We start from the raw sequence: 16,958 nt of genomic DNA, 5'->3' as shown, positions 1-16,958 counted from the left end.
ATATCACTTTATATGGCTCTTAAATATTTTAAAACAGTATCTTCTTCTCAAGCTATGAACAGATGGACAATTTATGGTGAGCTGGGCAAAGACAGTACCAACTCGGTGAATGCCAGATGCCTTGCTGTAGCTGCCTACATGAGGTGGTTTTCACTTCAGCATAACAGCATGCATATGAACAGTTATCACAGAGTACCTGACACATGGGATGAGTTTGCATTTGATCTTGTTTCCCCACAGCTTACGTGTTTCTAGCAAAATAAATATAAGAACTTAGTTAAAACTTCAATTACTTTCAGACAAAACAGTTACCATATCAGGGCAAATACACTTAAATTACTTCAGTTATTCAGAAATTAAAAATCTGTCAGAAATTTTGTGAATTCAGAATTAAATTAAGAACAAAACCAAATATCTGGGGAAACACTGAGTTCCAGCCTGTGTTGTGTCTAGAAATGGAAACTATGTCTTAGTAATAATTGTTTCTTATATATTAATAAGCAATAAGCACAGCATTTATTTAATGGCTTAAAGAGACCTCTATAAAGTTTCATTGTAAGAATTACTGCAGAAGCCAAGGAGCTGCTGCCTAAGACCTACAGGACTAAAGAAAATAAGCTTCCAGTTAGGAATCAGAGAGCAATTGGTTAATTTTCATCTTGCATCTTGTTTACAGACTAATTGCTTATGATTCCATGTCTGGACTCATGTTATATTCCTTAATTAACAGGATAAGATAGAAATAGCAATGTAATGAAATTTTCACATGACAAAATCAGTTAAAGAATTCAGGATCAGAAGGGGTTGTGATACATTGAATTTATGAGGTGAACAGACAGCACAATGTCAAAGAAAATTTAGTGTCAATAAGTAGAATTAAATATGGAGTGGAGGAAAAATATTAAAGAAGTATTTATCTACAAATTCACTATGTAAATTCAGGAAAGTACCTAAGTATTGCTCCAGACAAGTCAGTGAAAAACTTTCTTCCATATGCAAATGCATTAGGGAAAAGGCATAAAATGTTCTAAAGCTATTGCATAAATCAAAGCTGCATCTTGTCTAGAGTGTTGTGTACAAAACTCTTACATGATAATGTGGCAGTGGAGAGGGCTAAGAAAAACAACAAAACTCTCATACAAAGTGAAATAGGAAAGATTCAAGATTTCCTCTGAGATTAATTAGTATGATCATGATAAGACTGAAAATCACAAATCTAAGTCAAGGGCTCTTTAGAAATGACACAGAGGAACTGGATATCTGTATGGAAATGTAGTTTTCATAATTAATTATTTCACATTTAGAAATAAAGTTAAACTTCCTGTTTCAGGATTGAAGCCAATTTCTTCTTATAAGAAAATAAAGGGAAAATTTGTAGAAGACACTTCTATGACAGTATTTAGACTAAGTATCTGTTTCTGGCTATTGCTGGGTCATAAAGCTACATAGAAAGGATTGCTTTTGAGTAGGAACCAGTGTTTTCAAGATTTTGGCTGCTTTCAAGATATCTTCATGATTTTGGAAAGGTTTGTATTTGTTCAACAGCTCAGAAAAAAGTCCTTTGAAAACACCACTATGTGTGAGATTGAAGGACTGCTGGTGATCAAGGTTCAAGTTTCTGATAAAAGTCCAAAACAATAGAAAAATCATAAACTTGATTTTTTTTTATCTCCTTGAAAATACTTAATGCATTATCCGTTTTCTGACCTTTCCATCACTGGAATTTACCTTTCTTTTTCCACCTTGCATAAAAAAAAAAAATGAACAAGTTCCTCCATGGCTTGTAATGCTTTTTTTAACCTATTCACAAAACCTAAAATATGACAATACTAATTTCTGGTTCCTGGGATATCTAGATTCTTTCAATCTGGTTTCTGTTAATCTCAATTTGTAATTCTAGAATATGGTGTGTATATTCTTGATAAATGTGTTTTGCTTTGTATACCATCTATCAATATTAACTGAAAAATTATGACTGGATTTGGGTAGGCCTAGAAAAGACAGACTGTGACTTAAGGCTGCTAATAGAGTCCTCTTTGAATAGCTTTGTGTGTACAAATTCCTAATTCAAGAACTACAAGTCTCTTCAGTACAGAGCAAAACAAGTTGACTCAAGAATTTGTTCTTTCACCACATAATCAGGGTAAAAAGCACTTGGCCAAGAGTGTCTCTTGCACTGGAGCATCACATTTTCTAGTTCACCACTCTGTTTCATGCCCTTCACTCCCTGGCTACCATAGATTACTCAGCAGGTAATATGGCTTTTTATCGACAGCAAACCAAGTTCCTTGGGTAAACTATCCGTCTTTTTGCTGCTTTTCAAATTCAGACACAGTGCTCAGTTTCTGAAAGAGCAATGTAAAGGACAGTGCTCACCTCTTTTTCATTCATTCTTTATCATTTTATGTTCTGGTCAAGCAGGACTTGACCAGAGCAACGCTACTGACTACTGTGGTCAGAATGAGGCCTCTTCTGTCTCATGGGATTTGTTGAGTATTTACAGTACATTCCATCAGAAAGACTGTGGCCAAGGTGAAAATTCCAGCAGATGACCCAACAGGATATAATAGCACGATAGCAGAAGCTGGCCAGTCGTATGTGCGGCGGAAGGCATGGAGGGGCCTGGCTGTGCCTGGGGAGCAGAAGCACGGTGAGCCACATCCTATAAGGTGGCAGCACAGAAGTCAGGAGGAGCCCAGAGGTGCACTGCACATTCCCCTATAAGCCCTTCCCAGAGTCTTGATATTTGGGGTTTCTGTTGATTTGGGAGTCACTTCAACACACCACAAGTGGCTATATAAGTATGCCTTTCAAAAGCCATTGAGGCTTCTATAGCATTCTCTGGGGGTAAAAACTATTCAATCTTCTGTAATCACAGTTTGTGAAATGTGCACAGCACAGCTTTGATACCCACATTACCAAAAAAAAAAGGAAGTGATTGCAAAGAGGGCTAGATCCCAGAAACCTTGCGTCAGTTTTTCACCAATTCTAGTCATGAGACCTTTTTTATTTTGAGCGCATTCTTGAGATGCTTAAAATTTATCTAATTCTCAAAGGAGGGTAAGTGGTAGAAAACATGAAAAATCTTTGAAATCAGAATATTTTTGCCACAGACCATTGATAAATAGCATTTTAGTAATTCAAGGTTTAACCAGTTCCTTCTTGATCAGTTTTATCCAGATGTACAAACAGTTTGAAGTAAAATGATTTCTCATTTTAAGAGCACTGAAGAGACAGAGATCAGCACGCAAAATGCAAACATTTGAAACTACGAGGGAGTGTCTGCCCTCTCCTGACCTCATTATCTTTGATTTCTGTCCTGTGCCAGGGCACATTATCCAATAAAGGGCAGAGTTACACTTCTGCTTGTTTCATTTCCAGTTCCAGAGCCACATCAAATCCATTCATATCAGCAGCTGGGTGCTGAACACCCTTTTCTGGGAAGTACAGGCTCTGAATCTTAATTCCTCTCTCTTTTTTTGCCTGCAAATGCTAGCCTAAGGCAGAAGCTTGCTAAGACCACTTCTAACAGACATTTCAAAATAAAATTACATCTGTAACTACATTTTTAGAAGTTTCAGTCCTATAAATGTGGGCTGGTGAATGGGTAGTACATGGATTTTGAACAGATTTAAAAATAAGCTTGGCTCATCTCCATCAGAGTTGCAGCAGTCATCTGTAAATACAGGTAACTCTCATTTTAGCCACCTCATCCCTTTTAATAAAATTTTGTTATGATTTCACAGTATTCATTGTAGATGTATGCAAGGTTTTATTGGAATACTGGGCTGAGTTTTAGGGAATTTTTATTCTGTCTCTAGAGTTGAAATATTGGTCACACATCACACCTTCCACTGAGAAGCTAATTCCTGTTTTTTTTTTTAATTTGGGTTAAATTTTAAAGTATCAGTTTTCTTCCAGTCTCTTTCCCATTTTCTTTCCCACAAAACTCATGATATAGGTTTTAGAGGTGGGATTGTTGGATAATCAGGTCTTGAAAGTTTCGATATTTGGCAGAGGCTTAGAAATATAATTTCAGGCATTTTTTTACATCCTATTTTATGCATCTTTTTAATACTACAATTTCTAATAGCAAAAAACCACACATTCCTCTTAAACTGATTATGTCTCATAATCTTTCTCTATACTTCTCTTACCCCTTTATGCCTTGCCATTTCAATCTATCCTCCTCCTGCACTGTTGATTTTGAAATATTCACTCTATGACTCTCTCCCATTATCAATGTCTGGGAGGAAGGACGGCCAGGATGGAAGTTATGTGTGAGAATGTAGAAAGCTGGAATATGCTCTCATCAATAGCAGAGCTGGGTGTCTGTGAGTAAATGCTTCAGTTTCTTCATCTGGCAAAGAAATGTATCCCTTTGTGGCATAATATATGTGTGGTTTGATATATATACACAATGGCCCATATAGGTTAAATAATTTTTACTGATACTGCTATTAACTTCAATTTTGAAAACATTGTATTTTTGTTTCTGTTTCAGCTGCAGTGAAAAAGGAGGGGGAGAAGAAAGGTAAATCAATCTTTTTTCCTTGACTGAAAGGTCTTTCAGGCTGTGTGACTGCTGTGAGAAATGTTTCTTTCGTTCAGTGATACAATTGTGGTGATACACAGCATTGTGATGACATACACTCGTGTGCTACCATCAGCCAACTTTATCTGCTCCTGCTGTGATAACACTCTTGTCATTTCCACTATTGCTAGCTCCTTTCTAAAACGGGCCAATACAGAGCAGTATCAGACACTTCATCATTCTGGCTGGGAGGAAAATGAAAGGCCTTTGTTACCACATTAGGATTTGTCAAAGAGAACAAAACTTGCAGTGCATCATGCATGCTGACCTGGCTGCTTGCTCTTTGCAGAAGCTGCTTTTCTACACACATTAAATTTCCTCTTTTCACATATATATGAACCTTGCATGTAACATTTGCTGAAGTCATTCTCTGATATTTTAACAGATTAGTGGAAAAATTTGCACTAAATCAGAACCTAAAGTATTACTTTTATTTAATGATAAATATAATGTATTTATCAGACACTAAATATCTATTTATAGTGTTGCCTTTTGGAATAAGATTTGCTGAGTTAAAACCTCTTTTCATAATTTTCTGATTTTATTCAAACAGCAAAAATAATGAAATATTTGCACCGAGGTGATATTTTTTTCAACCTATTCAACTCTATTGAATATCGGGCTTATAAATCTTGTTTTTCTCAGTAAATAGAACAATGGAAACATTTTGAGAACATATCCATATATTTCTTAGGATTATTTGAGATTGTTTTTTATTCAAGGAGAAAAAAAATAGCTCTTTATTATTAATGGGAGATTTGGTTGGGTGAGTGTAGGGCATGTCTTTTGCCATTTGGAAATTCTATGATTCACATAATTGAGCAATGGAGCCAACCTTTACTGTCTATACATGAAGACATTTCAATCCTACTAATTTATTTTTTTTTTTTCTGTTATCCCTGTACAGAGCTGTTAACTGAATTGGGGAAAAAAATTATAGTCTCAACTGTTTTATCAGCTCATGAGTGAAATCTTGGCAGTGTTGATGTTAGTGGCAAAATTCCCATTCACTCCTCTAAAGCCAAAATTTCACTTCATGTCTTTAACAGAACAATAAAATAATTTCAGTCATCAAAAACAACCATGCTTAATAGGTATAGAGCAGGACATTTTGTCCAAAGATTAATTTGCAACAACTGAGGCATGAAAGGTAGGACATGAAGCAGGGAGAATCAGAAAACTGGCAGCTACTCATAGAGCCATTGGTTTTCAAATATCAAAATGTCTGCTGTGTTCAAAAACATGAACTGCTACATCCCCGATGGAAAGAAAAAAATGAGGTAATAGTTAAGGGTGCTACTTCCCTCACCCTTGTCAGGTTATGAGCCCATTCTTTTACAGAAGAACACCAAGGTTATTTGTCTTACATACCTAGTGCTCACTTTTCACCAGGTAGGATTTTCCTCACCTTTAACCATAATCTTTCCCAACAAAACTATTGAAAAATGAATTTTCATGAACATTTTTGAAGTTAGATTGATTTTCCCATTTAATTTTCTTTTCTATATTTCTTTTGCTTAAAAATATTTCCTTTGATTTCTTAGTTGAAAGGATTTTGCACCTGGCTCAGGCTGTACATCATCCTGCTGATTACCACCAACCTATTTCAGAGAAACATGGATGTATGAACTGAAATTCAGTTTTAGTAATTCTTATGATTATCATCCCCTTTTTTTTTTTTTTTTTGATTAAACCACCTTCTGGTTTTCTGAGATCATAACTAACATTGTCAGCAAGGAAGGTAGTGATTCTAGTGAAAAAAAAAAAAAGCCAGAAAAATGAAATCCAGTGACTAAGGCAAACTGGTTCAATGATGTTCCTGCCATTAGTAGATATGCATTAAACTGAAAAACTGGAGAGAAGTAATAAGGCCTCTTCCAAAAAATGAACATGCCATGCTTTAGTTGCTATGCTTTCTCATCTAGCTTCCCCTTCTCTGCAGGTCCCACATGGAAAATATTGCATGCTACTAGCTAACTCCAAATATGAGAAGGTTTTATTTATTTCTGCTTATTCTGTTGTCATAAGAAATTGCTCTAGGCTGCATGTGTATTCCTCTGACTGGCAATAAAAAAGGGTAATGTTCACTGGTTTTGCTTAAGGATACAGTATTTTTTGCACAGCTGCAAAAATAATAGAAGTAGCCAGGAAACGCACTAAATTGACTGGCTCATTATCCAAAATATATTGTGGTAGTAGCATCCACAGTTCCAACAGCACTTTACCATTTCTCACGTGAATCATACAGCACACAGACACTGTACTCTACATGAAGCTTTCTCCAATTATTTTGTCCTATTCAAAAACATCCCTCATCTAGAAAAACAAGAATAATGAGCCATACAGAGTGACAAGGCATAAAAGAGAAGAAGATGGAATGACGCGTTCAGTCAGTGGTACAATCTGTGCATAACATAAATCAGATTTGAAGGAGCTGGCAAAAGACAGAAAAGAACAAAATTAAGATGGAGAAAAATTATATATTATGCTGATTTCTCCAAATATGGGTGATGCTAACAGGAACCTTGAGGCACAATTAATGCATGAAATTTAGGCATTCATTATTTCTCTTTCAAAGGTTAGATCTCTAGGACTTTGTGACCAAAGTCCTAGAAAATGGGCAGCTTTACCTTCCAGCATCATGTTATGCCTTCTTTCAACATGTGTGGGATAGAGAAGCTGTCACAGAAATGTGTAAATGTTGTCAATTCCAAAAGGGCAAGAGACAGAAAATCTTTGCATGAGGAAGGAATTTCCCAAGAGCAAATCTGGCTGCCAGTAGACAAAAATTTTTAACTGTTGCTAATAATTCAAAGCATGTGAGCAAGAAATCAAACTGATTAAAATAGACCTAGGTGTTGGTAAAGTAATATAAATCCCATAATTTACCCAGAAAACAGTAAACAGAAATGTAACATGCTGAAATATTATATAATTGTTTTTACATTTAATTGCCATTTTTAAATGAAAGAAATATCAATAATTATTTTTATAAACCAAAAGAGTATTTTAATATTTCAAAAATGTTTTATAACTACACAGGGTTACAAAAACCCTTGTTTGGAATAGAACAATACCAATTCCTAGTTCTGCATAAAGAACTTATTTCAATTCATGTCTCACATACCCTGCTTATTCTGACTATAGAGGACATGGACTGATTTGGGGATGTCAAGCAAGTAAGAGTAGTGATTTATCTCTCTGGTAGCCATTGGAAAGTCTTGTTTTGTACAGATTCTTGACATCTGTGTTTCTAGTGGACCAAACAGGATTCAGCTGTGACACAATCCCTGTGGTTGCTCATTATTACGAGTACGCGTAAGAACACTCATTGTTGAAAGCGACTCGTGAACCTGAGCTGCCAGGTTGCCTGTCAATAGCAATACTCCCATTCTGATTTTCAGCGCTAACACTCTGACACCTTGCTCTTAAATTCATTTACTACTTTTTAGAAAGCAAAATGAAAATCACATTCATATGACAATTTTCATCAAAATAAATTGACAGGAGAGCATGTGAGATCACATTTAGACTTTTTTTCAATAAATGCATCATGGTGTAAAAAATGTGTATCATCTGAGTACAGCTAAAATCAAACAAAAGGAGAAAATGGGCAAGCCATATACATTCAAGATCCAAGCTATATCTTTTTGTCAATTCAGGAAAGAACAATTTCCCTCTAGTACTCCTTGCAATTTTACTATATGGCTTGGAAACTGCTGTTCTGCATACAGGGTGTGCAATAAACTGGCCAAAGCATGCTGGCATCCCTTTTCAATACACATAAAAATCAAGATGCTTTCCAAACTGAAAAAAAACCCAAACCAAACCAAAATGGGGGTATTTCAGAACTGTTTTGTTTTGTAATTGACCAGAAAAATTGAAAGTCAGCAATCTTATTCAAAAAGCAAATTGTCATGGTAGCATGGGATTTCTGTTCAGCTGCAGATGCCACTGGTTCAAGCTGAATCACAGCTTCATTATGCCATTTTCTAACAGGAGACAAAGGATAAGAAGGTAGATTATCTGATTCTATAACTGCAAAGTGTATTACACAACCTCTTAATAGAACTTTTAGTCCTAAACCAAGGGATTAAAAAAACCCAAATCATTATAAATACTTTAAAAACCATTTTTTTAAAATAGGGTCAAAAATTCTGTATTATATACTAGAAAATAATAAATACAGCCATATGCTAGTATGCTGTTGAAACTATTAGTGATACTTTGACCAGCTGAAGGCAGGCAGCTCTCTCAAAGGTAACAATCACTGAAATAGCCACAAGATGGAGCCCAAAGGATCTTCCAAACTGTAGTTAATATTGTCATTCTGCATCAGATTAAGAGTTAAATAAGGTGATTTTAATGAAAAACACTCTACAGAAATCTTGAACTGCAAACAAGATGTTTTTCAATGGAAATCCACTCTTCTGTTTTCAATTTGATAGATGGCTACCCATGCGCTGGTGAACTTTGATTTCCCATGCTAAAATAACAAGTCCCCAGCATTTTCAAGGAATATTGATGAACATATAATTTATATTAAATAAAGAAAATTCTCTGAAAATATTACATCAGATAAGTGTTAAATTTGCTTGACCTCTGTTTGCCTTGTCTCAACTATCTTAGGGGCATAAATAATTTATGTCCTTTTTATAGGGTTATGTGAGACTTAACAATCTGTAGAACCTCTGTTTAGTGATGGACAGAACTTCCCATGTTGCAGATATTTCAGTGGGATAAGACATGACCCATTCAATATAAGCAGGTAGAGGAATGGCTGTCTCAAGCTCATGACTATTCACTGAATTCATAAATTTTAAAATTTTTTTTAGATACTCAGGTTAATGTAATCATTAAGAAACTTTACCTCATGCAAAGATATATAAAGTTGTAAATCTACATTGAAACTGTTCATCCTAGTCTCGGTTTAGGACTGATAAAGAGAAATAAGCATCTGCAAAGAGTGTTTTATCTGTCTTGTGTCTGTGTCAGAATGCAATTACTTGCCCCTCTGGAGATATTTCTATTTCACACTTAATTATAACAGGGAACATAGTTTACGTTTAGTAACAAGAACAGAAAACAAATGCCAATGAATATTAGGATTGTTTGTTGCTAATTAACAACTTTTCCTCTCTTAAGAATCTGACATTGAAAGAGAAGGGAGAAGGACCATTTGTAGATCTTAAAAACTGATTGAATATCCACTCTCACTGTACTTAGATGGAGGATCTAATGTAAATATTTAATCTAGTAATTTTAGCAGTAAAGTGAAATATCCATGTTTATCTACCTAACACCTCTGTGTACTCATAGTTGAAACATAAAACTAATGATGCTACCTTGCATCCATGTTTTTTTCAAAAAATGATGATATTTTTATTTTTAGTAGGATTTAACCAAAAATCTTGACACCAGGACAGTCTTAAGAAGACTTTTAAGTCTTATATAATAACAAACCTGCAAAATTATTCATATTGATAGAGCTGGCATAGCATTTCAATTGCAGTTATGATTAAGCTTGTGTTAATTGTTCTTAGTTGCATTAAAGTACAACACTAATCTATTCAGCCCCTGCTACCAAAAAACTGGAGTCAGTTAAACTACTGTTTTAATGATTTTGAAACAGCTGGGATTTCTGAAGAAAGATTGCTCTGTGTAATTGGTGGCCTGTGTTGTTACTGTAAGTTAGGTATAACACATTTATATTGGCATCATGTTAGAAATACTCTGTCTAGAAATAATCTGTCAATCAGCATAATCTGCTTGAACATCTGCATATCCACATAACACATGTTTAATTGGCTAAAAGTTTCCCCATGGGATAAATTAATACTTTATTGCTCTGCACAAAGGTGTGTGCAAATGAATGCTCACAGGTATTCTATTCAGACGCAATTCCAGAATGAATAGTTCTTCTAGTGTCAATCTACCTTTCTTTTTCTTATCTATGCAGACATAATATGCAGAAATGTACTTTTACAGAGTTGCAATTAAAGCAAAAGCAGTGATCAGCAGCAGTTCATGAGGAAAAAAGATGGTTCAGTGTGTTATGTCTCAAGAAGTTAGTCATTAGCCCTCTGCTTTAATCATCATGTTAATTTGAGTAGTACGCTGGGAAATGTCCATTTTTTCAAAAGCCAATTAATTTTTATTTTTCTCCACCCCTTGTATCAACTAATCTCTCCTCCAAAATTATTTTTTTCTAGATTTCCATAGTCATCTTATTATTTTCTAATTTATTATTATTTCACATTTATTTCGTAACAGATGTAAATATATTTTCAGCCATTATTATACTTTTACAAATCCAGTCATAGATAAGAAGGACCTCAGCTGAGAAATTCCTTTTCAAAGTATTTGCATGGAATCTGGACCCAGGAGGTTTAGTTTGCCAGCTTTCACCAATAACAGGCATTATGACTAAAAATTAAATTATAATTAATATTAACATCTGCAAGAGGTGCTACTTTTGGCTCCAATTTTTTTATATAGAGTGGTGAACATTTTTTGCATAAACTAACATCTATATTCTGAAAAATCATTCTAACTTCCTATAAATTTCAGTCTGCCTGATTTCACTCAGTTGCCCTTTGAGAGTCAATAATTTATGTTGCAATAAAGACAACCCAAGCTCCACTGTGTTTTGCCTTAGCTATATGCAAATGTAAAAGTGATATTTCTAAAAGTGAAAACTTGTTAGCATACTCTCCCTCATCTGTATGTTCCCATCCCACAGTTTCAGGGAACAGCACATGAAAACGTCAGAAGCTGAGGATGTATTGAGAGGAAGCTCTTCAGGTCTTTCACCACAAGTGCCTAAAGATGAAATGCATTAATACAGCAGATGTACCTCATCTACATTTGAATTAAATTTTATTCTTTCCAGCTCTGTCGATGGAAGATTTGTCCTCCTGGGATATTAAGACTTATAGTACTTTAAAGATATTAGTTTTCAGTGCCACCATGCAAGATTGCTGTTTCAACAACTTATATTTCCCAGAGCATTTCTATTGTTTAAGTGACTTTGGGAAATTGAGAAATATTGGGATCATTACTAATGATTCCTAAAGGCATGCATCTCAGATTGAAGTTGAAGCAATTCCTCTTATTAAAAGTCATTTAAAAATGTTGGAAATGTCTCTACTTCTTTGCTACTTCTAGTATATTCACACCATTATAAAGTTTTTCCCTTCCCTCCTTTTACTTTTTGGTTTTCCCTGTTATATAAAGTACTCTTGAACTGCCAGTTAAAAGAAGTCTTAAAAAACAAGTTGTTCTAGACAACATCAACAAAATCCTCCAAAACCAAGAGTAAGCTCATTTTTCAAAATGTGGCCCTGAGGTATAAAACAAACCAAACAGAAAGGACACAAACACAACAGCTCTAGGAAAGCAGATAGATATCTTGAGCTACGCTTCTCTTGTAAAGAAAATAAAGCCAAAAGAACTGTGAGAGCAGCCTGACAGCTTTTTTTAGTGGAAAGTGGCAATAGGAAGATTAGTTTGTTGCAAGTGAATACCATACAGGCTCTAATATCAATGGTTAAGTATTAATGATAATTGAAACCCATGGCATTTTAGGAGGGTTTGTCTTAACAATTTATCCTGTTATCATCCTTAAGCCACTGCTGATAGAGTGATCCAAGGAAATCTGTGGAGGTGCACAGACTCAGAGGAGCATTCCTAGACCAAGAGTAAGAGTAAGAAGATCAAGCTCTCTGCTTCCCTACAAATATTCCAGACAGCCTTAATCACTTAGCATTTCATAGTTGTCATGTTAATGTGGTATAATAGTTCCTTCATGTTTAGAAACCTGGACAAATATCCTGGAAAATTCTAGGTTTAAGGCAAGCCAGAAATGTGAAATGGATGTTGTAAAATTAAGAGATCCTGTGAAGACAAGGCTTGTACAGCATGCAGTATATTTTAATCATATACCAACTTCCTGTATTTGTGCCACCACCACACAATTCTTGCTTTCTTTATTTTGACTCAGCCACAAGGTAATTCTTGGTCATACTCTGTCAAGGCAATTTTTTAATGTAGAGCAGAGGTCAGGATGAGCACAAGACATTCTCTTTCCAGGAATCCTGATGCAGGTAATCTGTTTTTTGAGTCACTTTTTTAGACATATGCTCAGTAGACTGGCTTTGCAACACAGTCTGCCAGCTGTTCATCTAGCCAGAAGAACTTGAGTAAGACACGGGTAGATAGGACAGATCAGGTCTGCTGATCTAAAAAACTTATGCAAATATTTGACTTCTCCTTTGAATGACAAAGAGTACAGACAACTTCACAAATATAGGGAACTGTTCCTTACCTTATTAGGTAAGCCCTAATAATCCCCTTTTTTCTGAACTTATTATCTGAGACATGTAAGGAATATGTTTTTTTCTGTTTGACTTCTTTATAATGCAGTTGCTTTACAGTTTGAAAAAACTTGACCTAACTAGACCAAAACTGTCTTATTTAAATTATGCACAATGATGTGGTCTCTTAAGTTCTTGAAACTTAAATTTGGGCGAAATGACCACTAATTTGTCTAAAGGACAAATAGTTTGTTTGCCCATAGTTCAGAAAGAATGAGCTCACATTATAGAGGGAAATCAAATTTTATCTTTGTCATGATTCATAAACTGGAAGGTATACAATTCAAATTTGGATAATTCTATTAGAAGATTCCTGCTGATCTTGATCTCTCTCGGCCTGTAATGTAGTTACAGATTAAAATTATGTGTGTGTATTCATACAATGTCTAGTCCAAAACATGGCAAAGAATCTCTGTGCTGTCTTTAATGGGAAATAAACCAGGCTCTTACTTTGTCTAATGGAAAGTAAATTTCTTGTTTATAATACACCTGTAACTATCTAATTGTAAATAATTTTCCCCAGCTACAGCATGTATTATTATTCTGTTTTTCTTAACTAAAACAAGTACTTCTGGCATAGCTTTTATTTCCTGCACAACATATTCTTTTCTTACAGAATGTGCACACTCAGAAATGTATTTGCTGTCTGAATGGCAAATAACTGTTACACAGATGGAAAATAGACGTTATAATCAAAAAGCACATTCTGCTTTTAGCCTTACCAATTTATGGTTCAATAAAGTGCAGGATTTAGTGTCTGAACCCATATCAGAATCTAATTTACAAAAATATTCCATATATAATTAATACCCTTTCAGCCTTCAGAATAGCAGGCAAGTAAAAAAAAAAAATTGAAGTGAAAAACAGCATGATATCTATGAAGCTGTTTTCCAAGTTAAATTTTGAATGGCAGAAAAGACATTGCAATTTTTTGCTGAAAGTAGAACCATATAATTTCATTGATCCAGTTCTTATGTAGCTTCAAATACTTCATCAAAAATCCAACTGTTTTTATTCAATTCAAATCTGACCTCCTCTAGTACAATTTAAATGTTAAATAAATGAAGATAAAACACTTACTTAGGACTGAATTTTCTACCATTGTGAACAATAAGTTCTTTTTTACCCAGCAGGTAGTCCTGTTAGCTAATGACATCAGTACACCTATTTGAAATGACACCAGGAGTTGATTTAGCCCAACACCCTATTGCCATCAGTGGCCAAAACAAAAAATGCTTGTTTGCACTTTCAGTGCAAGATACTACATGAAGTGTGTGTGATTCCCAGAACTGCATAACACAGTTTTTAATTTCTCATCCTTTAAGCTAAATTACATATATCATTACACACTTTGCAGAGTCTGACCTGGACTATCATCTTGCCATTTTCACTAAGTAGAATAAAAATCAAGGTATCGATGTTATAGATAATTGTGTTACTGTAAAAATTAATCTAATGGTTTTGGGATTTCATTTTTTAACTTTCTGCTTAGTCTGTACATCATTTGAGTTGCATTTTTTAATGCAAGAAAGATAACATTAATATTGAATTGAATAAAATCACAGTTGGCAAAACATACAGGTTTATATTTATGGCCCAAATACCATTTCAAAATTTCATCTTGGTATTTTGTTTTGGCTTTTTTAATAGAAAAAAATATAGATTTTTTTAGAATAACCAACACTCTAGAGACTTTTAAGTGTAGAATATCTACATTATTTTATCAAAATATCTGGTATAAATATCTCTGAGTTTTATGCCAGAAATAAGGAAGATGGACTTTCAGGCAAAGCACAGATAGCAGTAATCTCAGTCTTCAATCTATCTTGACGCCAACATTATACAAGTTTGTCTAATTAATGCTTTCACAGAAAAGATGGAAAAGGACAACAGAGATACTTTCTCAAACTTCAGGGACCAGATTTTAACTGAGTTCCTATTGTTTTAAACATTATCTGTGATTGATATTTACCAACATAAAAGAGGAAATAACTGTATTGGCTTTACTGAAATGTTAAGGAGTAATGGTTTTGTTTTGATTTTAGCCAGATCCTAGATATGGATATTATTACAAAAGTTTGCTTGTAAAATTTGCTAAGCAGTGTCCATAGAGAGTTTTTAAATTAACACTGTTCATATGTAGCCTAGTTATGATTATTTTGGGTGATTACTGAAAGAGTTTTATGACACAATATTCTGTATTAGTTATGTAAGTCATTATATTAGCTAATGGTTTAATGTTCAGATTTTATTTAAATATTTGTTTTGAAATTCCTTTTTGAAAATTGAAATTCATATTTCCTGAACATATCTCACTATGTCTTTTGGCACAATAAAAAATTAATTTCCTCTACAAATTTCTGACATATTTCATGGAAACTCAATTGCAATAGAATTTGCCTCAACTTATGATGCTTAGGGAACTACATTTTGGTTGGTTTTATGGTGTTAAATGAGCCTAAATTTGCAAAAAAGGTTTACTCACACACATAAAAATAACAAATGTGGCTTTGTCCTCGGACATTTTTTTTTTTTTTTGAGCTCCTATTTCTGTTTCCTTCGTTCAGAGCAAGCATATACACTTACTTTGTATCTTTACTCTTTATTACCCACAAAAATGTTCTGGGTTTTTTTTCACTTTGTCCTGTACACCATCTCCAGTTGCTGTCTCCTTAAATTCACAACAATAACTTAGATTAGAGACTGGATATAAAATGGGAGTGGATTTTATACTGCAGGGAAAACAAGTGAAACAGAAACCCACATGGAGAGCAGTTTTTGGCCCAAGTGGGAGCTGGTGAGCTCAGGATTTCAATGAATCACAGCCTGGGAGCTCACAGCAGCACTTTTATTGCTTGTGCTGCTGGGGCTGCAAAGGCAGCTCATGCCCTGCCCTGCCACATCTCCTAGTGGGATTACTCTCTCTCACACACAGAAGACATGCAGGTGGTAGAGCCTTTTTTCTCTTGGAAACAACAGCTGCATAGCAAAAGTCAAGAAAAAAAATCCAGCTGGAGGGCTAGGGCTTGACATTTCACTTCCTTCTGCAGAACCAGTAGTGACATTGGGTACAGCTCTGTTAACCTGAGGAATGTTGCCTTACCATCCATGGAAAGTATTCATTTGGTTTTCAGTTTTATTTCATCTGTGATTTTTTTTTTTGCCTGGAAAAATGCAGAAATTTAAATGGCACAAAGTTTAGAAGTGGCAGCAGTGAAGTTCTTTTGTTTAGAAGTGGCCTAATGAAGTTAATGAACATTTTCAAATATCTTTCTACTTCTTGGAGTACCACTGAAGCCATCTGAAATTCATTGTCCTCATAGAACAGGTGCAATTGTGAGGGACTGTCATCTTTAGACTGCCCTAGGTGTTGTTTCCTCACTCAAGCTAAAATTCATTTTCTGTCGTAGTGGGCACTAAGTAATCTAAGCACCTTACTTATCCAGGTAGTTTCCCTAGGTTTGGTATACAGTCAGTGTTTAGTGAGGGTGACTCAGCCCTCAGAAGAGGTGCAGAGCATTCCAGGGGTGTTTATACCAAATTTTGGGTAAATGATGAATTTAGGATGCATGTGTTCCTTAGCTAAGTGTTCCATTTATGCATCTGGGGTGAACAGTGTAACTGTTGCACACTCCAATACAGATTTCACTAAAATTTTATGTCTAAAATATCACAAAGAAATGAACTAAATTCCGCATCACAGCTATAAAAATATTAAAATACACCTTTTTGTTTACTTCTAGCTTCCTCAGAGAACCCGCATGAGCACAGTAAGTACCAAGGCAATATAGAATATTGTTATTTTAACTTTCAGAAGGAAGGTATTTCCTTATTTTTACAAAGTTTTAGCAGCTTATGGTGGAATCCATCAATGCAAACCCACACAACACTTTGACTTATGAAACTGGTTTTCAGTGGCTTGCTCTGTTAATGGAGGACCAGGTGTGTTTGACAGGTTCCACGTTGCATGGAAACTGCTTTCCAATTCA

General features: G+C 34.9%; 1 protein-coding gene across 32 annotated transcripts in view; it reads left to right on the top strand.

The window, feature by feature from the left end:
* The window catches only part of TRDN (triadin), a 228,023-nt gene that overhangs the window by 174,321 nt on the left and 36,744 nt on the right, over positions 1 to 16,958 (top strand). For 31 of the 32 annotated variants that reach the window (XM_085576497.1, XM_085576514.1, XM_085576512.1 and 28 more), the window contains 2 exons: positions 4,505 to 4,534; positions 16,713 to 16,739. In XM_085576497.1, coding sequence (XP_085432623.1) covers positions 4,505 to 4,534; positions 16,713 to 16,739 — 57 coding nt within the window. Of the gene's footprint in view, positions 1 to 4,504; positions 4,535 to 11,336; positions 11,729 to 16,712; positions 16,740 to 16,958 lie in introns of those variants that run through there. The other variant, XM_085576517.1, reaches the window with a different exon arrangement.

Source organism: Lonchura striata, chromosome 3 (genome assembly GCF_050655825.1).
Source record: "Lonchura striata isolate lonStrDom1 chromosome 3, ASM5065582v1, whole genome shotgun sequence".
Lineage (NCBI taxonomy): Eukaryota > Metazoa > Chordata > Aves > Passeriformes > Estrildidae > Lonchura > Lonchura striata.
Note: the sequence above shows the minus strand (reverse complement) of the source record. Positions and strands in the feature narration are given on the sequence as shown.